This window comes from Serinus canaria, chromosome 1 (genome assembly GCF_022539315.1).
Source record: "Serinus canaria isolate serCan28SL12 chromosome 1, serCan2020, whole genome shotgun sequence".
Taxonomy (NCBI): Eukaryota; Metazoa; Chordata; class Aves; order Passeriformes; family Fringillidae; genus Serinus; species Serinus canaria.
Window position 1 is genome coordinate 100405004 of NC_066313.1, and position 19273 is coordinate 100424276.

At 41.8% G+C, this 19273-nt stretch overlaps 1 protein-coding gene across 1 annotated transcript in view; it reads left to right on the forward strand.

Annotated features, from left to right (window-relative positions):
- Positions 1-405: 405 nt before the first annotated feature.
- The window catches only part of SMS (spermine synthase), a 43465-nt gene continuing 24597 nt past the window's right edge, over positions 406-19273 (forward strand). The window contains exons 1-2 of the mRNA XM_030234079.2: positions 406-551; positions 14029-14149. Coding sequence (XP_030089939.1) covers positions 500-551; positions 14029-14149 — 173 coding nt within the window. The 5' untranslated portion in view covers positions 406-499. The remainder of the gene's footprint in view (positions 552-14028; positions 14150-19273) is intronic.

Below are 19273 nucleotides of genomic sequence, written 5' to 3' on the forward strand. Positions count from 1 at the left end.
GTCGTGATTCTGTGATCAGTCCTGTAGCTAACTACTTCTGGATGCTATTTTTCTGGGCTTGTAATTGCACGTGATTAATGAAATTTGTGACTTCAGCCCGCTGTTTTATAGTTACCCGTTATGAATAAAAAAGACTTTAAACAAAAGGCTTTAAAGACTCCCTCTGCAGGGAGGGACAGCGGGGGCCCCTCCGTGCCCACGGCGGCAGCAGGTGACACAGAGCCGCCCCACCGCCGCTGGGACCGCTCCGCGGCCTCAGCGCCAGGACACCATTAGGGGATTTCAGGGGTGGGTGGAGGTGAATCGCACCCCCAAGAGCTCTGCGGACACGCCGAGCGGGGTCTCTGGGCAAGCCGCTTCCCTGGGCCCGCCCCGGCCCCGCCCCGCCGCGCTCCCCCCGCCGGCGCCGCCGCAGCCCCGCGCATATAGGGCCGCTCCGCCGCACGGGCCGCGCCGCCGCTGCCGCTGCTCCAGGCATGGCACAGGGCTCTACCTCACTATGGCAGCAGCAGCGCGGCACAGCACCCTGGACTTCCTGCTCGGCGCCACAGGTAACCGGGCTAGAAGACGGCGGGCGGCGAGCACCTTCCCCACACGCCCCGCTCGGTGTCTCGCCGGGGCCGCCGAGGATGAGGCCCGCGCGGGCGCCGCCTCCCCCCTGCGGCCCTTTCCCCGGCGTTCCCGCCGGGCCGTGTTTGTCCCCGGCATCAGCCTCTGTCCCTGGACAGGCGGGCGGCCCGCTGCGGCCTCCTGCCCAGAGCCCGCCGCCGCGGGGGCTGCACCGCCCGGGGGAAACCAGCGGAGCTGGGCCGGGCCGAGGCGGACGTGCGGGTTCCCCCGCGGCGACTCCGGGCGCCCCAGGGCGCGCTTTCCGCGGGGGCGGGCGGCAGGCGCCGAACCGCAGGGCCGGGGGGAGGGAAGGAGAGCCTGGCTGTTGGCGAGCGGCCGGACCCGGGTAGCCCCGATGCCGCCCTGGCGCTGCGGCTGCACCGCGCTTGAGGTGGGCGCGACAAGCCGGGGTTGCGGCTGCCGCCGAGCGAGGCGGGAGTGCGGTGTGACCGCGGTGCTGCTCGAACCTGGTGGAGAACGCGATTAGCGCTGGAGCGCCGGGCTGTGGCGGGGCCTGACCCCGCGGGTATCTGCAGGGGGCACGTTCGGGCCGGGAGCTGCGGCGACAACCACGTTTCCCGGCGGCCGAGCCGGGTGGAAGGGTTTGATGGGGGAAGGGGGGAGCTGCCGTGGGCGCCAAAGCGCCTCGCTGAGTGCTGAGCCAGGCCGCGGGCTCGGTGTGGCCTCCCCGCAGCCGCCCCTGAGCCAGCCTGGCCCTGTGTCGAACCCCTTTCTCCTTCCCAGTTTGCTGTGAAGGCAGTTCCTTGCATCCTTGCAAAGATAAAATCTTTTAAAAGCTTGTTTTGAGAAAGAGGTTCCTGACCACAGGGGCTTTGCTACGAGCTGTGCTCTTTGTGGCATTGCTGCGTGTGCACTTCGGAGAGCCGGGAGCAGGAAGGGGAAGGTGTTACTGCAGTTGTTCACAAAGAGTGTGCTTTTGGGTAGTGTACTGTGGTTTTCACAGTGAAAACCTTTCGGTTTCCCTTTTACACTGAGTTTTTTTTTCAGGGCGAGTTAGCCACTCTAATGATGACCTAATGGTAAATGAGATAGTGCTGCTATTTTCCTTGCATCTTGTGCTTGACTAACGTAGTATGAGCAGAATTGGTAAGCTAGATTAGTGTAAAAACTGGTTTCATAGAAACCAACCAGCCCCCACAATGGCTTCGTTGTCACTGTAGTTCTCTGAGCTACCATGGGTTCAGGAGTTATAACAATGACTGGCTTCTGCAGAAGGGTCAAAATTGCCAGGGTTAAAGTAGGTACTTTACCTATGGCTTATTTATTGAAAATAAGCCATAGGTATGTTAGCTCCTCTATGATATAAAAAGCAATGCTGTTCATTAGAGAATGTGGTAAGGACCTTAACAGTTGCTCTGATTTTAGGTAGGATTTTTCACTTGCCTTTACTTTTGAGGGCAATGTTTGCATCATTGTCTTGACCAAGATGGATGTACCTAACTGAGGATGGGTTAATAGACCCACTGTAGAAGTGTTGCTGTGTAGGTCAAAGGAAGGAAGAAGCATTTTTCTCTTCTAACATTGGTCTCAGCAAAACAGCCATCTTCAGTGAGACATGAACTTTCAGCTGTGACAGCTCAGTAGTTGGTTTGTAATTCTTCTGCAGAATTTTTCCTCTCATCTAGTGGTTATGGTCCAAAGCACAGAGTGTCATCTAAATAGAAAAAACTGGTGAGTGTGCATGTGTAGTTTGTATTACAGGAATTAAACTTTATAGCTTAATCATAGATTGTCAACTAATTGAGTTTTTTTCCCTCCAAATTAGGTGGACAGTTAGACTTCTGAATGGTCTAGAATGCCATGTAATAGCATTTAATAAAATTAAGTATGCGGTTTTGGACCTTCAGATCTTGTGAGGATAACGTGTTTTTTCTAGGTCTCAGCTAAAGCTGTTGCATCTTTCCTTATGGAGAAGGCAGAATCTGTAAATTTGGTAAATGCACAGTCCTTTTACCTCAAAACATTAGCTGTGTCCTTGTTTTTGACAAATGTGTATTTTTGTATATAACAAAAGTTGTCAGCTTACCATGGATGGGTTAAAAGGGACCTTAAGTGTTATCTACTTCCAAGTTCCCTGTCATGGGCAGCTACACCTTGGGTTAGGTCAATTTACACTGAACCACATCTAGCCTGGCCTTGAACACTTTCAGGGATGTGGTATCCACAGCTTCTCTGGGCAGTCTATCCCAATGCGTTGCCACCTCACAGTAAAGAATTTTTTCCTAACATCTAACCAAACCCTTTTCTCTTTCAGTTTGAAGCCATTCTACCTTGTCACTCCAGGCTCTTTTTCAAAAGTTTCTCTTCTGCTTTAAGTTCCCTTCAGGTATTGGAAAGCTGTGATTAGTTCCCCTCAAAGCGTTCTCTTTTCCATACTGAACAATCCCAGTTTTTTCAGCCTTTCCTTGTAGGGGAGATTATCCATCTTGCTGAACATCTTGAACTTGGTCCTCTCTGCACTTGAACAGGCCCATGTCCTTCTGTGCTGGGATCCCAGAGCTGGAGGCAGCACTGCAGGTGGGGTCTCATCAGAGCTGAGGGGCAGAATTCCCTTCCTCACCCTACTGCCACTCAGTGCTTTGCATCCAGCCCAGGACACTGTTGGTGTTCTGGGGTGCAGAGGCCTGTTGCTGGGTCATGTCCAGCCTCTCACCCACCAGCACCCCCAAGTCCTTCTAGGCAGGGCTACTCTTTATCTATTCATCCCCAGACTTTGTTGATACAAGGAATTGCCCAGGCCTGAGTGCAGCCCCTTGTCCTTGGTCTTGTTTAACCTCATGAGATCCCCATGAGCCACTTCTCAAGCTTGTCCAGATCTGTTTAGATGCTATCCCATCCTTCATGTGTGGTAACCATACCACTCTGCTTGGTGCTGTCTGTAACTGATCTTTGTCTGTGTCATTAATGAAGATACTAAATAACTGGTCCCAGTGTGGAGCCCTGAGGGGCACTTCTTGTTACTGATGTCCACTAGAATTCTTGAGCCACTGACCACGACCCTCTGGATGTGTCTGTCCAATGATTTACTTATGCACCAGACAGTTTACCCACCAAGTCCAGCTCTCACCACTTTAGAGAGAAGGATGTTGTGGGGCATCATGTCAAAGGTTTTGCAGAAGTCTAGATAATGGCATCTGTACTTTGTAGGAAGGTTGTACAATAGTTAGTTTCAGTGCAATGCATCTTGCAATAAATGTGCATGGTAATGGCGTGTGGGTTTTTTTTAAGACTCTGCTTGATCTGAGTCATTATACATGGTTGAAATAATCCGTATATGTTTCTCACGGTTCCCTTTTAACATAGCAGCTATCCAAAGGCATCATTGTAATTGTGTAGCATCAAGACTGAAGATGATTATTAAAGGCTGAGATGTTAGTAGTTCTCTGGGATCTGTTTATCACTTTGCTCTCTGGTATGTATCTCTTGTCTTTATCCTCAGTCTTCTGAGGTTCTCTGTGAGTGAAGGATGGAGGCTGTCTTTGTTGCTGCAGGGAAGAGATCTGCAGGATACTGCTCTGCATGAGGAAGATGGGATTTTGTCATGTGTTAATACTTGTGCAGCTGTTAGCAACTGCTTGTGCTGCAGAATAGCGTGGGTTCTGGTGCGTTGTTCTCACTGGCTGACTTACTTGGCATGTTACAAACCCTTTCAATAACAGTCCTGGTTTCTTCAGGCAGTCCAGTTGTCTTGGAATATTGTACTGTGGAGTTTGTAATGTATATTCTTACTCAGTAAGAATCGTGAGACTGATAACTCTTATGTAGCCCTTCTTTAGTGTTTGCAGTCATCACTTCCATAAGGTAGTTGGAAATGCCAGCAATGTCAATAAAAACGTGGGTCTGGGGAGTTAGAGAAAACAGGTCCTCTTGTGTTGGTTTGCGATGGGGGTCCACAGTATTGCCTTGGGAATGGGGTTGCATGAGATGATTAAAGCCATGTACTTCTGCTAAAAGCTGCTGGTTTTTTTCCAAACTTTAAAATAAATTTTTTGTTTACTACAAAAATCTATATACTATTAAAAATACCCTTTTGCCTGTCCATGTGCTGTCCTTGTCCTTTTTTGTGTACTACAAAAATCTATATTATATTAAAAAAAGGTCCTTTTGCCTGTCCTTGTAGCTATTTCCTCTAATTAGGCACCTCATTAGTTTTTTAGGAATAGTCAGTTAAAAATATAAGCAGGGGTGAATCTTTTGATAGCTGGATAGCACAGATTAGCTGGATAACACAGCCTGAGTTTCAGTAAAGGTCTTCTCAAGAGCTGGTTAAATTAGCCACTCCAGAGCTCAGCCCTTTGAACAGAAGTATTTTACTTATCTGTGACCCAGGAGATAAACAGACAGCTTTAGCAGGCAAACAGCATAGTGTTCCCTATCCTAAAATACAAGAAGACTATTTTAACATTTATAAAAATGAATGCAGCTCACTGGCCTTATTTAATTGGGGAATAGAAGGCTTTAGTTGTGGTCTTTTTGTTAGTCAGAAGAAATGAATTTGAGACTCCTCAAGTTACTTACTTTGAGGGCTTTATTATGAAAGTATATACACATTTGATGCCTTATACCTGTACAGAGTTGATTTTAGATTTACTGTTTGTTGTAAATCTGCTTGCACATGGGAGTTTTTCCATTCATGCATGAATTTGAGAACACAGCTTAGTTTTCTTGGTTGTTGAATATTGAACTGATAGATGTTCTTCAGGTTTTTCTAAGGGTGGGAGGAGAGATAATATAAAGATTCTTGTGAGATTTGGGTTCTTTGCTTCCGCAAGTTGTTTTGAAAGGCAGATTAGTTGGAAATCAGTTTGAATTGTCTCTGTTTGTTGTTTAGGGTTATTGCTGAGGGGATTATAAATAGCACATGGTACAGTGGCACAAACAGTTGTGACTGTAATACTCAGGGCCAGGGCACAGATGAGTGAGCTGGTGGAGGAGAGCGGTGATTACCTGAGCTGGCACAGTTACTGAAACCAAGGCTTAGGAAGCTCTTGGGTGAATTACAAACTCTGGGAATGCTGGAGTTGGAGAGAGTGCAGGTAGGGCAATGCTTAAATGGAAGAAAAATTTCAAGTGAATGTGTGTGCGCACATGATCTGATTTTCCTCAGATTAATGTTTTTAAGGAGATAGAAAGAAGGGAATAACCTTTTGTAGCTGAGCATCCTCTGTCAGTAGTTTGCTTCCTGTCTGCAGTGTTAGGTCCACTGCTCAATTCTGACACTGCGGGGCGGGGGGGGGAATCTTAACTATCAGAGTTACTCTCCTAAATATTCGTTCAGTATTGAAGTTTTTACTTAGGCTATCAAATTGTTAAATATTGGAACTGAATGCAGTTAAAATAATATTTTCATTCTTGTCTTTATTTGGATTGGAAGTCTTAATGTTCTTCATGGAGCAGTACTAAACTTTTATGTGCTTAATTTTGGCTGTGTTGATCTAAACTTTTGAAGGGGGGGAAGACTTGACAAGGTTTTGAGTTTTACCCCTTTTAAAATCTTTTTTGTTGTGTTTCCTTACTTCAAGAAATAATTAAGAAAATGGTTTTCTGAAAGGGTAATCTCCTGGGAAGAGGAGTGTTTAGGAGAACTAAATACTGCAGGGAGGGGGGTTGAAGTTAGGGTTAGGGCTCTTCCTTGTATTGGCTCTTCCTTGCTACTGTCTCAATCTCTGCCCTAACTTCTACCTGGGAAAACACTGCATGAGTTCAGTTGCTTGTGTTTTGAACTATTGTCTTGCTGTATTAAAGACAATTTGGAATTGGTGCTGGTTTGCTTTATTTAGCAGATTATCAACAGTTCTAGATGTTGAATCATTGTTCATCCCATACTAAGCGTGGAAATAGCAGAGAATGCAGGAAGAGATGACTAGCATTGAAAACTTGATATTTTGCTTGAAAACTTGTGGTTTCTTTCTCAAGTAAGTCAATCTTGTGTATGAAAGAGCAAGAAGATGTCAAGTTCAGCGTTAGTCTAAGCCCAAGATTATAAATAAAATCAATAAAATATTTGAGCACTTACCTATAGAGAGAGTTACTTTTAATTTGATGTTCTCTGGTGGGTACTTTTGTTGCCAGATGTACTAGAGGTGCTAAGGCTTTCTTTTTTCCTGTGAGACAGATTTTGCTTTTGTGGCTGGAGCTGGCTGCAGTTAGCTGTAAAAACAAGTATATTTGAACTTCTTGTGAGGGAATGGTATCTCTGATCCTTATAGCTAAGTTTGACTGGTTCTGTCAAGCATTGGATTGTCTGAAGTGCTGAAACATCTGATTGCAGTGATAACATGCAGATGACAGGCTTATCTCCTTACATTATTGATTTATGGTGAACAAAATTTGCTGACTCCTTAGCTATGATCTGTATGTGAAGACCATGTAAATAAGAATTAGACAGGACTCAGATGTCTCTGGAGCTTGCAACTTTGTTATCAGCCTTTGCTAAAGGTGTGTTTGCGACTGCAGTTCAGGAATGGGTCTATTTTGGTTGTGTTTCCTTAGCAGCCTCTATGAGTGGTGTGGGCTCAGCCCGTGCCTTTGTCTGGGCTGTTGTGAGCTGAGCCCTGCAGGTCTCCATGGTCTAGTTCTGGCAGGTCTGGACCAAGAACTGGCCTGCTGAGTGTCAGGGCACAAATGGGGCTTGTCAGGAGGTGTTAATACAGGTATTAATAGCTTTCCATTTTTAGCAGTAACGACTGCTATGAACTCATTGCCTTCTTTTGTTGGTTTCTAGTTTTGACGATTAAAATGCTTTATGACTGGAAATCTGAAAATACAATTATCTGATTCTCCAGCATGATGTCAAGTTCTCAATGGCTGCTTGCTCAGACATGAAGGAACTGTCACCTGCAAGGGTGAAGGCTAACAGTGTGGGAGGTGTTTGTTGTGAGGCTCATGGTTTTGAGGCTGTAGAGCAAATTCTTGCTACTGGATATGAAGACTGCTTTCAACCCATTTCAGATACATTTCTCTGACCATGCCTCTTAAATATCAAAATCGTTGAAAGGAGAGGAAAGTATATAGGAGAAGTACTATGCTTAATATTTTTCTAGAAAATGATCAGGTCATAGGTGATTAAAGTGGCTTGAAAGATGTAAGTGACCAGAAGAGCTGATGTTATTTGGACATGCTGAAGTTCTGTTATCAAGTGTGTTTTCTTCTCTACACTTTTTTTTTTGTGTGTGTGTGGAAGGTCTACAGATATTTCAACAGATGTTGAAGTTTAAAATGTGAATGATCTTTGTGTGCCAGTTGGTGGACTTCAGTTGTGTGTTACTGGGTGACAAATGAAGTTTAAGGCATTGAAATTACATTTGTTGATACTAAGGCTCAAGTGGAGGCCTGTGTTGTTTTGGGATTTTTTTAATAGTTACCAGAGAGTTGCTTTGTGATCTGTTGTGCACATTTCCAGAAGATGGGCATTTAAAAAGTTAACTGTTAGTAGGATGCCAATCATTACTGACTGCAATTAGATGCCAGATATAGGAGAATACTTTTAAAGCATATATTTAATTAAAAGTAGAGGAAGAAATAATTTATAAATGTCAGTGAATGGAGAAGACTCTGCTAGTGGTTGAAAATATGGTCCCTGATGTGCTTCCAGACACGATGGTCTTCTAAAATTTTGCCAAAAACTAACAAGGGAAAACCCATGTCACAGATCTGTGGTGGATTCTTTTTAGTTTTTCATAATACATTGTTCTGCAGGAATCATTGGGAGTGAGCCTTCAGATATTGATGAATCCACAACCAGAGGCACCCTATATTTGCACAGTGAATTAGATTTTTTGATAGCCCTGATACAGCAAATCAAGTAGAGGAAGGGTGAAGGAATAACTTATTTTTAGTGTTTTTATTCCATTATGGAAGTGGATGGATCTCGTAGACCTGTATTTGCTGAAAACTTGAGATCTTCTATGGAATTTTCCCTTGAAAGTGATTAGGGAGCTAATACCAAGTGCAGGGGAGGAGAGAGTATTGTATTCTCCTTTTTGTAGCTGGGTGTTGTTAATGCTTTAAGAGCTGATTCTGATCATGGTTGTTTTACCCATAATTTCCTAAAGGATCCTTGGATGCACAGAGTGATTCCTAATGGCTCTGGTGGTCTTATGGAGGTGCCAGGAAGTTCATGCACTTTCTGGTGTGACACAGTATAGCTGCTTTTGCCCATATTCACTATGTAGCTGGAAATCCTTAAAAATAGGAGTTGGGGAGGTGTTCTGTGGAAACCTTTGGAAAAAGCAGCCTTCGACTCCCAGCCTTGTGTAATACATAATGCAATAGAGTGAGTGCACTAGGAAACTTGATGATCTGTTTTCTTGTGGATGAATGAGTAGTAGATGACTATTTCCACCTGCTGCCCCCTTGAGCCTCATGCCATACATGATTTATTGACTTCTGTGTCTAAGTCAACATAATGAGCATGGTCCTCATGGGTACAAATTGATTGAAAGGAGTAATTTTAATATAATTTTCTGCTTCCCGCTGTTTTCTTCTTTTGCAGAGCTGGCAAGGACAAAACAAAGGATTTTTCCTGTATGTGTATTCTGATGGGAGACTTTGAAACTTAATACTCAGAAGGTGTATGTTGCTAAAGCCAGTTGTTATTCATTTGCATCTGTTAACATGTCAGGAAAAAGCTACCTGCTTTGTTCTGGGCAGTTCTGAAAGCAGGGGTCTTGGGGTATGCTTGGAGGGTGTACTTTCATTCTTGTGAGATGTGGGATTATTTTATTGTAGGAGGACAAGGCTCAGTTTAGGCAACTGTTGGCATTCTGACTTTAGTTGAGCCTGTGATACTGCTGTGAAAACTTCTCCAGATAATCTGTTTCAAACACCAGTGTGCTCTGCTCACTCATTTTCCATGCAGGCAGATCCTTTTAACTAGAATAAAATAGTTACAAATCTTAAGTTTTCTAGTGCTGAGAAAAAAAGATCGCCATGCAGGAGTTGGTGACTCAATGATAACAAGTTATCTGTAAATTATTATGTACTGCTCTACCTGCTCACGTACAATGGAAAGGGGGACCTAGGAGGAGGAGGCAGTTGTTGACTTTCCATAAACTGTTGTGACTTTTAGCTTTTTTTTTTTTTTGTTTTTATTTCTGTTTTCTCAAGTGCTAAAAAATCTAGGATGTGAAAAATACATGGGAGCCTAAAGCTTCTCCTTGGCTCTGGATTTTTAAAGCTTATGAACAATTTGCTCACCAAACATTTCTGCTGCAAACCTCTTAATTCTGCAGTTTTTTCATGGTTGAGATTGAGATACAATATTGGCATTGGAAAAACGCTTTGGATCAGTCTGTGAATGAGAGATTCCCTGTACACCTGTGAGGCTGAGGACACTGTTTCCAAGAAGAGGTGATGTGGTGGGGGCCGCCAGTTTGACTGTGGTGAGCTGAATGCCTGAGCAGTCAAGTGTGCATCTGTAGCAGGTTGGAGGCACCCCCCCTCACTGCTTTTCTTGCACTGCCCCTGGACCTCAGCTGCCTAGAAATGAATCTCTTCTGACAGTTGTGTTCCCTTCATCACTTGTATGTGGTACCCTCCCACCATGTCTCTGTATTTCCTTTAAGATTTTTGAAGAATGGGAGTTGATAGGTAGTGTGCCTGTGTGCAAGAATATCAGACTTGCAAAATACAAGGATTTATTATGTTGAAACAACCTAAACAGCTCTGAACTGAAGCAATATGCCAGCAGTTCAGGTTGCTATTTACTGTTAGTGTATTCTGCATCTTGATTTCTAATGTATGCTAACTCTTTAACGTATTCTTAATGAAGCACTTAGTTTGATTTGTTTTATTCACCTTTCTCTACTGGATATTTAGCTGCCAAGGGGAAATTCATAGGTTGCAGAATCATATATAAGTGCTTTGATGTGTTTTATTGTTTTGGTTATGCTATATTCTCACTTGCTAGAAGAAATGATTGAAAATCAGGGTAAGAAAATTTTAAAGTTGGAAGTGGGGTGAGTATTTTCGATGAGAATTAATCTATTCCCATAGTTTACTGAAGTTTTGTTAATTCTAGGGCATAAAGAAATCTTAATCCAGAATATTTTTAGAGGTAGTCTGGCTCAATATCAGCTGATTCCAACACTGGGCTCAAGTATCAGGGTAGAACTAGCTAGTATTGTGCATGAGGCCAGACCTGGTGCTTACAGAAACTCTGGACTTTGCTCTCATTTTCACAGATTACTGTCAGTTACTGACTGCTTTGCTGCTCAAATTCAGAGGAACATCTGCAACTGCTGCAAGTCTTCTCTTCAGATGTGCTGGGGTTCAGAAATGTTCTGGCTAAACTGGGCATTAACTCTCTTGAAAAATACATATATTTCAAATCCAGTACAAAGTGGGTTTTGTTCCTGTTCTCTAAAGTTGAAACTCTGGGCATTTTTTATTATTTCTGGCAAATAATTATCAAATACCTAAATCAGTATTTTATACTTGGTATCTAGAGTTTGCTTCTTTTGTTCCTGAATAACCAAAAGTATAATGACTACTTGAATAAACATTTAGATGTAGATTCAAAGGTGTTCCTGTTGTTTTAATAACCATTGTCCTATTTGCTTATCAGTGCTTGAAAAGAGCATATCTGAGTTTGGAGTGAGGTGGTGACAAGTGGATTTGGGTGAGATATCCTGAGATCGCTGAAACTTCCTGATGCCTTCAGGCAACTACTTAAGGCCTCAAACATTTTATAAGGGAATCTCTAACTTGGGAGAATTAATTAGCCCTCCAAGGCAAATCTTGTGTGGTATAACTAAAAGGATACCTGGTGAAAGAGCATGTTGTTGTTTTAATTTCCTAAAGTTAATAGCATAATAGGGAGAGCTTAATCAAGCTTGTGCCTGGGTTCTTAGCAAAGAACTTTGTGGCTGAGTGATGAGCTGTATGCAAGGGGTTGATCTATTCATGGAGCAGAAAAATTCCAGTGGTGATTTGTCCTGCAGTGTCTGCCAAGATGCACCTAGCAGGATTCCTTAAAGGTGCTGAAAACAGGTTAAATGAGTTGTGAGTACTTCAGTTCTTTCAGTCTCTTTGCCATCTTGCTGCTGTCTTGCAGAAGCTGCAGAAGTGAGGTGGTTTGGGGGTTGGTTGGACACTGGTTCAATTTGAGTCTCATGCCATTTTACCCTTGGCCTTTGGAGGGTATAGCATGCAATAGCAAACAGGGTTTTCAAGGTTTTCGTGGTGGTGGCTTAAGGAGTAAACGGTGAGAGCAGGCATTTGTTGTGAAAAAGGTGGAGAAGGTAAAGGAGTTGGGCAAGGAAACAAATGCTACTGGGAGAGTGGGGACTACATGTCTGAAGTGACAAAAATTGTTTGTGAATGTATTGGCATTGGAGCAGCTGCTCTTACCTTCTCCAAGAACAGCTGATGCCTGCCAGAAGCTGCAAGTTCAAAGTGAGCCTTGCAAAGTTCCCTTGCCAGTGCAAGGCAGAGATTAGAACCTGTTTAAGAACTGTGGCTCATAGTTATTGCCCCATTTATCTATTCTTTTGATGTCTGAAAAACATGTTGATTTGATTGCTGGCCCACTTATTACTGCTGTAACCATGGTTACTGGGCAGGCAAGCTGTGTACTCTGAGCCTTATTGCCTGTGCCATGGTAGAACCTGACACTGGATAGCAAGTCTAAAATCTAACTGGTACAGATGATGCAAATTTTTACAGAAAGGTAGGGGAAGGAAGAAGTTTCATGATGGTAGTGGACTGTGGTGTTTCATCAGTGGTGCTCCTGACTAAGAAGGAACCAGCAGTTAAATAATTCATTGTGGTCTAGCAAAATTTAGTTTTGTTGGTCCTATTTGCCTTTAGCTTGCAACATGGAGTTGAGTAAGATTTAGAAGGTGAAAAATGGCTCTGTCTCAGAACATACATTGAGATCAGATAGATTGAGCAGTAAGCAAAGCCTTCCAACATCTATTCAATATCCTTGGCTACTGGGGAATTGGCTTGCTCTTGGTTTTGCTTGAAGAAAAGTAAATACTCTATCAGTTACTTTGGTCTGTCTGGTTGAAACATTCAGGGGTAATTCAAGTTTGGGGTTTATGGATAGGCAAACATAAGTTTCAAGCAATCATATTTTTAGCTTAGTCTACTGTGGATTTGGATAGAGATGATTGATTGAGGAACTTTGATTTATTTGGTATAGATCTGTTTTTTAGTTCTTTGTAGCTCTTCCAACTCAATTTTGTCCTGGAAACTATTGGTGATTATGTCTGCTGGCTACCTGTACTGTCTTCCAATGTATATGCATTTTGGGAGCAGGTGTAAAACAAAATAAGTGCCTTGGGAATAACTCTTTAAGACAGTCACAGTGGGGAAGATTGTGTCTGTGCTGGAGCATTTGGTTGTAAACTGTGCCTCCATACTAAGTCGGCGTCGGGTGATTTCTCTCCTGGACATGTCACTCCAGGTTACATTGTTGCCATATTGCAGGACCATAGTGGCTTAGTTCTGGGTTTTGTGATGCTACTTGTCTTCCAGGGACAGCCTGTAGATTAATGTTTCGTTAGGTCTCCTCACTGACACTGGTGTGATAAGTCTTTCCAGTTCTGTTCCTGCTCTGCTAAGTCCAATTTTAGGAGCATCCTCCACTAATTCACGTTGTCAGTTCCAAAATAAATGGGCAAAGCTTGCAACTTGTTATTGAGACACTTAATTGAAGAAACTAAAATTGTTCATTAAAGCTGTGTTGTGGGTAGCAAAATGCCCCCAAAACTGTACAGCAAACTCAAGACGTCTGAATTTAGCATATTCTGACTGAATAAATACCTTTATTGACAAATTATCAGCTTGCTTTTGAAGGTAGTTGTACCAGAGTAATGTCAGTTATTTCCAAGTGCTCTTCTGAGAGTTCTTTTCCATAATATCTTCAAGATTTCAACTGGGGACTTGCTCTGGGCCTGGATGTTAGAAGAGAGGATGTTTGTGTAGGGGTAGAGTGGATAGTTATTCTTCAGTGCCTTTGTAGTTATCCAGTATTACAGCTTAACATTTTTCTTCAGGTTTCTTGTCAGTGCTGTTGGGTTTTTGGGATCACTGTTTGTGTGTTAAGCGATTTTTAAAAGAAATTATGTGAGTAAAGACTTGTGTGGATTGTGATATAGTATATGGTCAATAGTAGCTTTATAAAAATATTCTGGTTACATCCATAGTAGATAACCATTTTTGCAGGTGTGAAAACTGATTTAAAGTTGTTTGGATAACCATGCACTGAGAAAGATCTCTGGGTAGATGAGGATGGGCAGAAGAGAAGAGAGATGAAAGAGTGTTCAAATAGTACTTTAATAAAAATTAATCCAGGCTTCCAGGAAAAAACTTTTCAGCCACTAAAAAAAGGTAGAAGTAACTTGGGTGGAAAATCCTCACTGATTATTTTTTTCTCTCTTAATCTTGCAGCTGATTGTAATGCCGTTCTTAAAGCTCTACAGCCCATTTTTCAGGAGCAGGGAATGACAGAAACAGTTCATAACTGGGAAGACCATGGTTATTTAGTAACCTACATCAAAAAAAATGGCAGGTGAGTGGGTTTTCTTTTGATTATGTCTCCGCTGTCCTTCCTTAATGTATTTATTTCTTCCTCTATTGGACCTCCTGTAGTGTTGATAGGGCAGGCTATCCTTTTATCAGCCTTGTGTATGAAGTAGCTATGATAAAGCAGAATATTGTTTCTAATCTGGACTATGTCATCTTGCAGTTTGGATATCAGAAGGTTGAACTGGTCAGTCTGGTCTGTGCCATAGAATGGTGCCTTGGTCTCAGCACTAGTCCTTCCAGATGCAGGAAAGCTCAAGTCAGTTCAATGTATTTGTAATTTTCTGACCATTAAATATGTCTGAACATGTCTAACCTTGGCATGTGAACAATTGCAGCTTTGTGTCTGTCTGTATTTACATGCTGTTATATGCTTCAGATTCTCAAGCAGCTTCTGAGGTAATTAGCAGCATGATAAGGGTGGTTGGTGTCATTAGTGACACAAAAGCTGAGTCTGCTGGGACAAACTGATAAGCAAAACTGCATTCACTTTATTTCCAGATGCTGCTTCGCAGTTAGTTGATTATGGTATACATTAATCTGGTCCATTTATAAGTAACTACCATGGCTTTATTGCACTAAATTTCTTTATTGTTATTCAGTTTCCTGTTCTTTACATAATTGTGGCAGCTGCTGCTTTGGGGTTGCCTGTTTTCTGGTTTTTTTGCTGGTTGGATTTGTTTAGCTTGGTGGTTTGTTTCTGTTTGTTTAATTGGGATTTTTTTGTGGGGGGTTTTTGGGACCCAAACTAAGGTAACAAGTAAGTGGATATGAGTAGTTCTATGTTTATCATTCTCAGTTGTGCTCTATGAAGTTTTTATTATATTTCAGTTAGCTTTTCAAATGTGATGCTGGCTTTTTCTGCTTGAAATTACTTATTTTTTATACTTGATGTGTCTAGAAAAACCTGTTAGTTGTATCTTGCTTTTGTACAGCCTTGTTTATTTTGTCTTTAAATGCATGTACTTTTATATTCTTCCTGAATAATTTGATCAGCATTGCAGTTCTGGAAACCTTTTGTCTCTGAGTTGGTAAAAAGATAGCAAAGTTGGTAATTTTCAACTCTGGTTCTATCCTTCCTCTCTATTGAGTTAAGCTTTCATGTAATTTTCCTAAAAAGATATCAAGGTTCTACCAACTCTAAAGAATTAAAAGATGATACCTAAAAGTAAAAAGAAGTTAGAAGATTAAAAGGTTGGGTTTATTTGATTACATGTCCTCATGTTGCTTTCCTGCATTTCCTTGAGTGTTAGAGGTATATGAGATGTGAATTCTTAGATTGGGTTTTCTCTTTGCAAATTCATCTGATCATTCTCCTTAGGAAGATATCCTCTTCTAAAGGAGCAGTTTCAGAGTTAAATTGCCTGTCTTTTGATGTGTTCCAGGAACTTCCTAGAAAACAGTGTTTCATTGCATAACTTTTCCAGGAGATAAGTGAACTGGTACCTGGATGCATCTCTGAGAAACATTCTCATAAAAACCTAAATTTTAAAATATCTGACTCAATTGCTCTTGTTACACTGTCAGCTGAACATGTGCATAGGGGAACTTTTTGTGAATTTTGGGACCTCAGCAGTTTTGTTTCCTCTGGTTATACAACAAGCCTGAATACTTTTTTCCAAAGGTAGCCCTAAACAGTATATTTCTGCTAGTGTAGTTTGTATTTGTTTGATGTAGTTTCAGTTAACTTAAACAAATGAGGTTGTAAACCCATAAAACCCAACAGACTGGACAGTTAAAAAACCTTACAAAACAAACACGTTTCACAAATTGTAAGAATGAACTGATGAGCATATGGATTTCAACTGACTAAATAATTAAAGCAGAACTTGCTAGTTCTGTTTTAATACCAGCAAGTTTGTCTGCACTTATCTTAGTGCCTTAAAACATCATACATTTTAATTAGCATAAAAATATTATGTGACACAACTAGGCAGAAAGTAGCCAGGGCATGCAGGCTTTTCCTCTTCTTTCCTTGCAAAACAGTGAGTGTACTTCATTTCCAGCAGCAGCTTGTAGTAAAACTTGGAAAAAAGAATTGTGATGTAGGTATGTCATGAGCAGCTCTTATAAGGATGGCTGGCTGCAACTTGTAACAAGTTCCCTAGAAGGAGAGATGGCCTGGGTGCTGTGAGTAAGGGTTTTGTGAGCATGTGCACACAAACATGTTTTTAGTCAGCCAGAGGTGACTGAGACATTGCAAGACAGATGTGCAGTTGATGTAACAAGCTGGGTACTAATCCCTGGGAAAAATATTTGAGATGAGATAGTAATATGTTGTTAAACAGTGTCAGACTCCAAAGTTTGCTGAGATAACCCCCATAGCCTGCAGCGTGCCCTGTGCTGCAGTCTGTCTGTGGAATTGTGGGCCCTGCTGCAGTCTGTCTGTGGAATTGTGGGCCCTGCTGTTGACAAAACTGTCTATGACAAAGCCACCAAGTGAACAGCTCCATGGAGGGCTGCACTGGTGGAATGAATTGGAGCTGATTTGGGGATTAAGACCTGCTTTCCTGTTGTCATTACCAAAGCAACAGATCCCTGTTCTCTTTTGTCCAAAGCTAAGCAAGCAAAAGTCATATGTGGCAACTCTTACCTGGTCCATTTACTTTGTGATTTGCTCTGACAAAAAACCTAATTGAGGGAGGTTCAGCTGAAGATATTTACTAATGGGGTTGTCAACACAAGGCTCTGGAGTGGGGCAGGGAATGGCTCACTTGAGCCACTCAACTTCTTCTCTGAAGTGGTGGGGATGGATGCATTCTCTCTGCTTTGCCAGCCCCCTTGCCCAAACACTGCTTGGGGAGCTGTAGCATGTGCCAGAGTGGAGCTCTGTCTCTTGAGTTTTGAGTCTCAAGCAGTCTTGTTTTTCTGAGCTGTGTGTTTTTAGGTCCTTTTAGAGAGGTTTGTAGGGTCACATTAAGTAGCATGCTTTTACTGAAATGTCACTATCTTGGACTAAGCAGTTAAAAGATAGGTGTAAAACATGTGAAGTTTTTATCCTATTTAATATATATGTGACTTTGTAGAGTCATACCGCTTAGTATATTTCAACAGTTCCATCTAAGTTAAGGAAAAAAATCAGTGAAGCTAATCTTTAAAAACTGCTATCTTCTGAATTTGTACTTTGGTTTAATCTCATTACTGCTGGTGAGCAAGTAGCCTTTTATTATACTGCATAGAGCTATGAGAGTTTTTTTTCCTTGTAAATCTGTGCTCAGTCTTTTGTCATGTTTCACCTTGAAGTTCTTCAAAAACCCCCAAAACCTAAAACTTGAGTCAAGGTTTCTGCAGTAGAAGAGTGTCTTTTAGAAAAGTTTTGACCTCCCCTAGACGACACATCAATTTTTAACTTTGGTGTCTAAATTCTTATTTAGACAAGTATAATCCTACTGCATTTGGCTTCACTGTTCACAGCAGTGCAGGTTTTACCCAGTTGAATTTGGTTTGTATGCCACAGAGATGCTGATGAATATGTTAACACTATGAAGGGGAAGGGGAGTGTGTTTACTTTTTTCTTTTCTTTGTTAGTCTTGCTAACCACTCTGTATGCTAGACAGCATATTTTAAAGGAGCAGGATGAACATTCCTCAGCTCTTTGTTTCAGGCTTAAATGTTTTAGTTGCCTATAGAGTGACCCAGAGTGTAAAAATGGCTGAAGAATAGGAAGCAGCTGGTAGGCATCAGCAAAAGCTACCATGGTAGCTTTTATTGGTTTAATTTTCTTATTCTGTAAAAACAGAACTGGATTAATGGTATAATGAAGAAATGGGATTGCCTAGCTCCTTAAGGTCCCTCAAGTACTTTTTAGTTAAGGTGAAGAACTTTAAAAAAGAGTATGTTTTAGTTAAACAGCGTCATGCCATTTTCAAAAATTTTACATTTCCCTAGTATAAGCAAATTTTTATTTCCCCTCTCATTCAGTAGTTTGACAGGTGATGCTTTTAATGGCAAGCTGTTTTTTAAATACTTGAACTATTCTTTCATAGTGATTCAAAGTTAGTCAGCAGATAAAAGCTTTGATGGGTAAAGAGGAGTTTGTAGGTACCTGTCTTTCTATCCAGCTTTATTCTCTGGGTGTGATGGTTTGGGAAATCCTTTCTTGGGTAGGTGGGATTGTAATGTTGCATTGTACTCTGCAGTGCAAGTAACTAAGGTAGGATGGTACATGCTGGGTTAGAAGATTTTAATCTTTGCTTCCTAGTTCTGTTTCCAGCAGTTACTTTTTGATTTGTGCAGTTTGGAATTATTTGCTGACATCTGATGTTTTCTGATGTTCAGGTGCTAAGATGCAGTGCTCAGTAGAATTGTGTCCATAGCTGACACGTGTTTGCATACAAGCACAAAAAGCTTGAGCACTGCCTTGGAGGATGTGAGAGATATGCAGGTGCAGCAGCAAGTGGAGTGTTCTTACCAGAAGTGTGGCAGGTGGCTTTTTTTTTTTTTTTAACAGGTATTGTATTTTTCAGAAAGGTGAGACAGAAGGGACTAATTTTGAAGCAAACTTTATTTTTCCCTTATTGGATTCTAAAATAATATTTCCTGTATATTCATGTATAGAAAATGGAAACTATTTTCATTGTTTTAAGGAACCCTCTTCCACATATTAAAAGAGCAGCTGCTGATAAAAACCTGCCTTCATATATATTCTGCCAAGCAGAGAAATGTAAAGTGACAAAAGCCAGCATAGCCTTTGCTGTCTGCTGATTGAAGCTAGTAACTTTTTGTGAGTTCAGCTTTGGCCTACCACTACTGTATTAATTCTGCTTAATACTAACTGTTCATTTTTGAGTACACTTGTACTGTTGGCTGTGTGCTTAAATCTTTACAGGCATTTTAGCTTATTTTAGATGTCTGTTTTCATCCGGATAACTTATAGCCAAGGTATAACCAACCTGGACTTGTATTATTGTTGAGAACTTTGAATTTCATCCAAGTTTTTTTACCATAAACTAGCTGAGAATATTGACCAGAAACTTGGAACCTGTTGGAACTTGAAATTTAATCCCATTACACAGCCTGCTGCCTGCCTTTCATCTCTTCCCCCTTGCCCCAGGTGTCAGGACCCTTCTATTCTGCTGGAGGTGACAATTGGATGGGATGGATGGTCCTG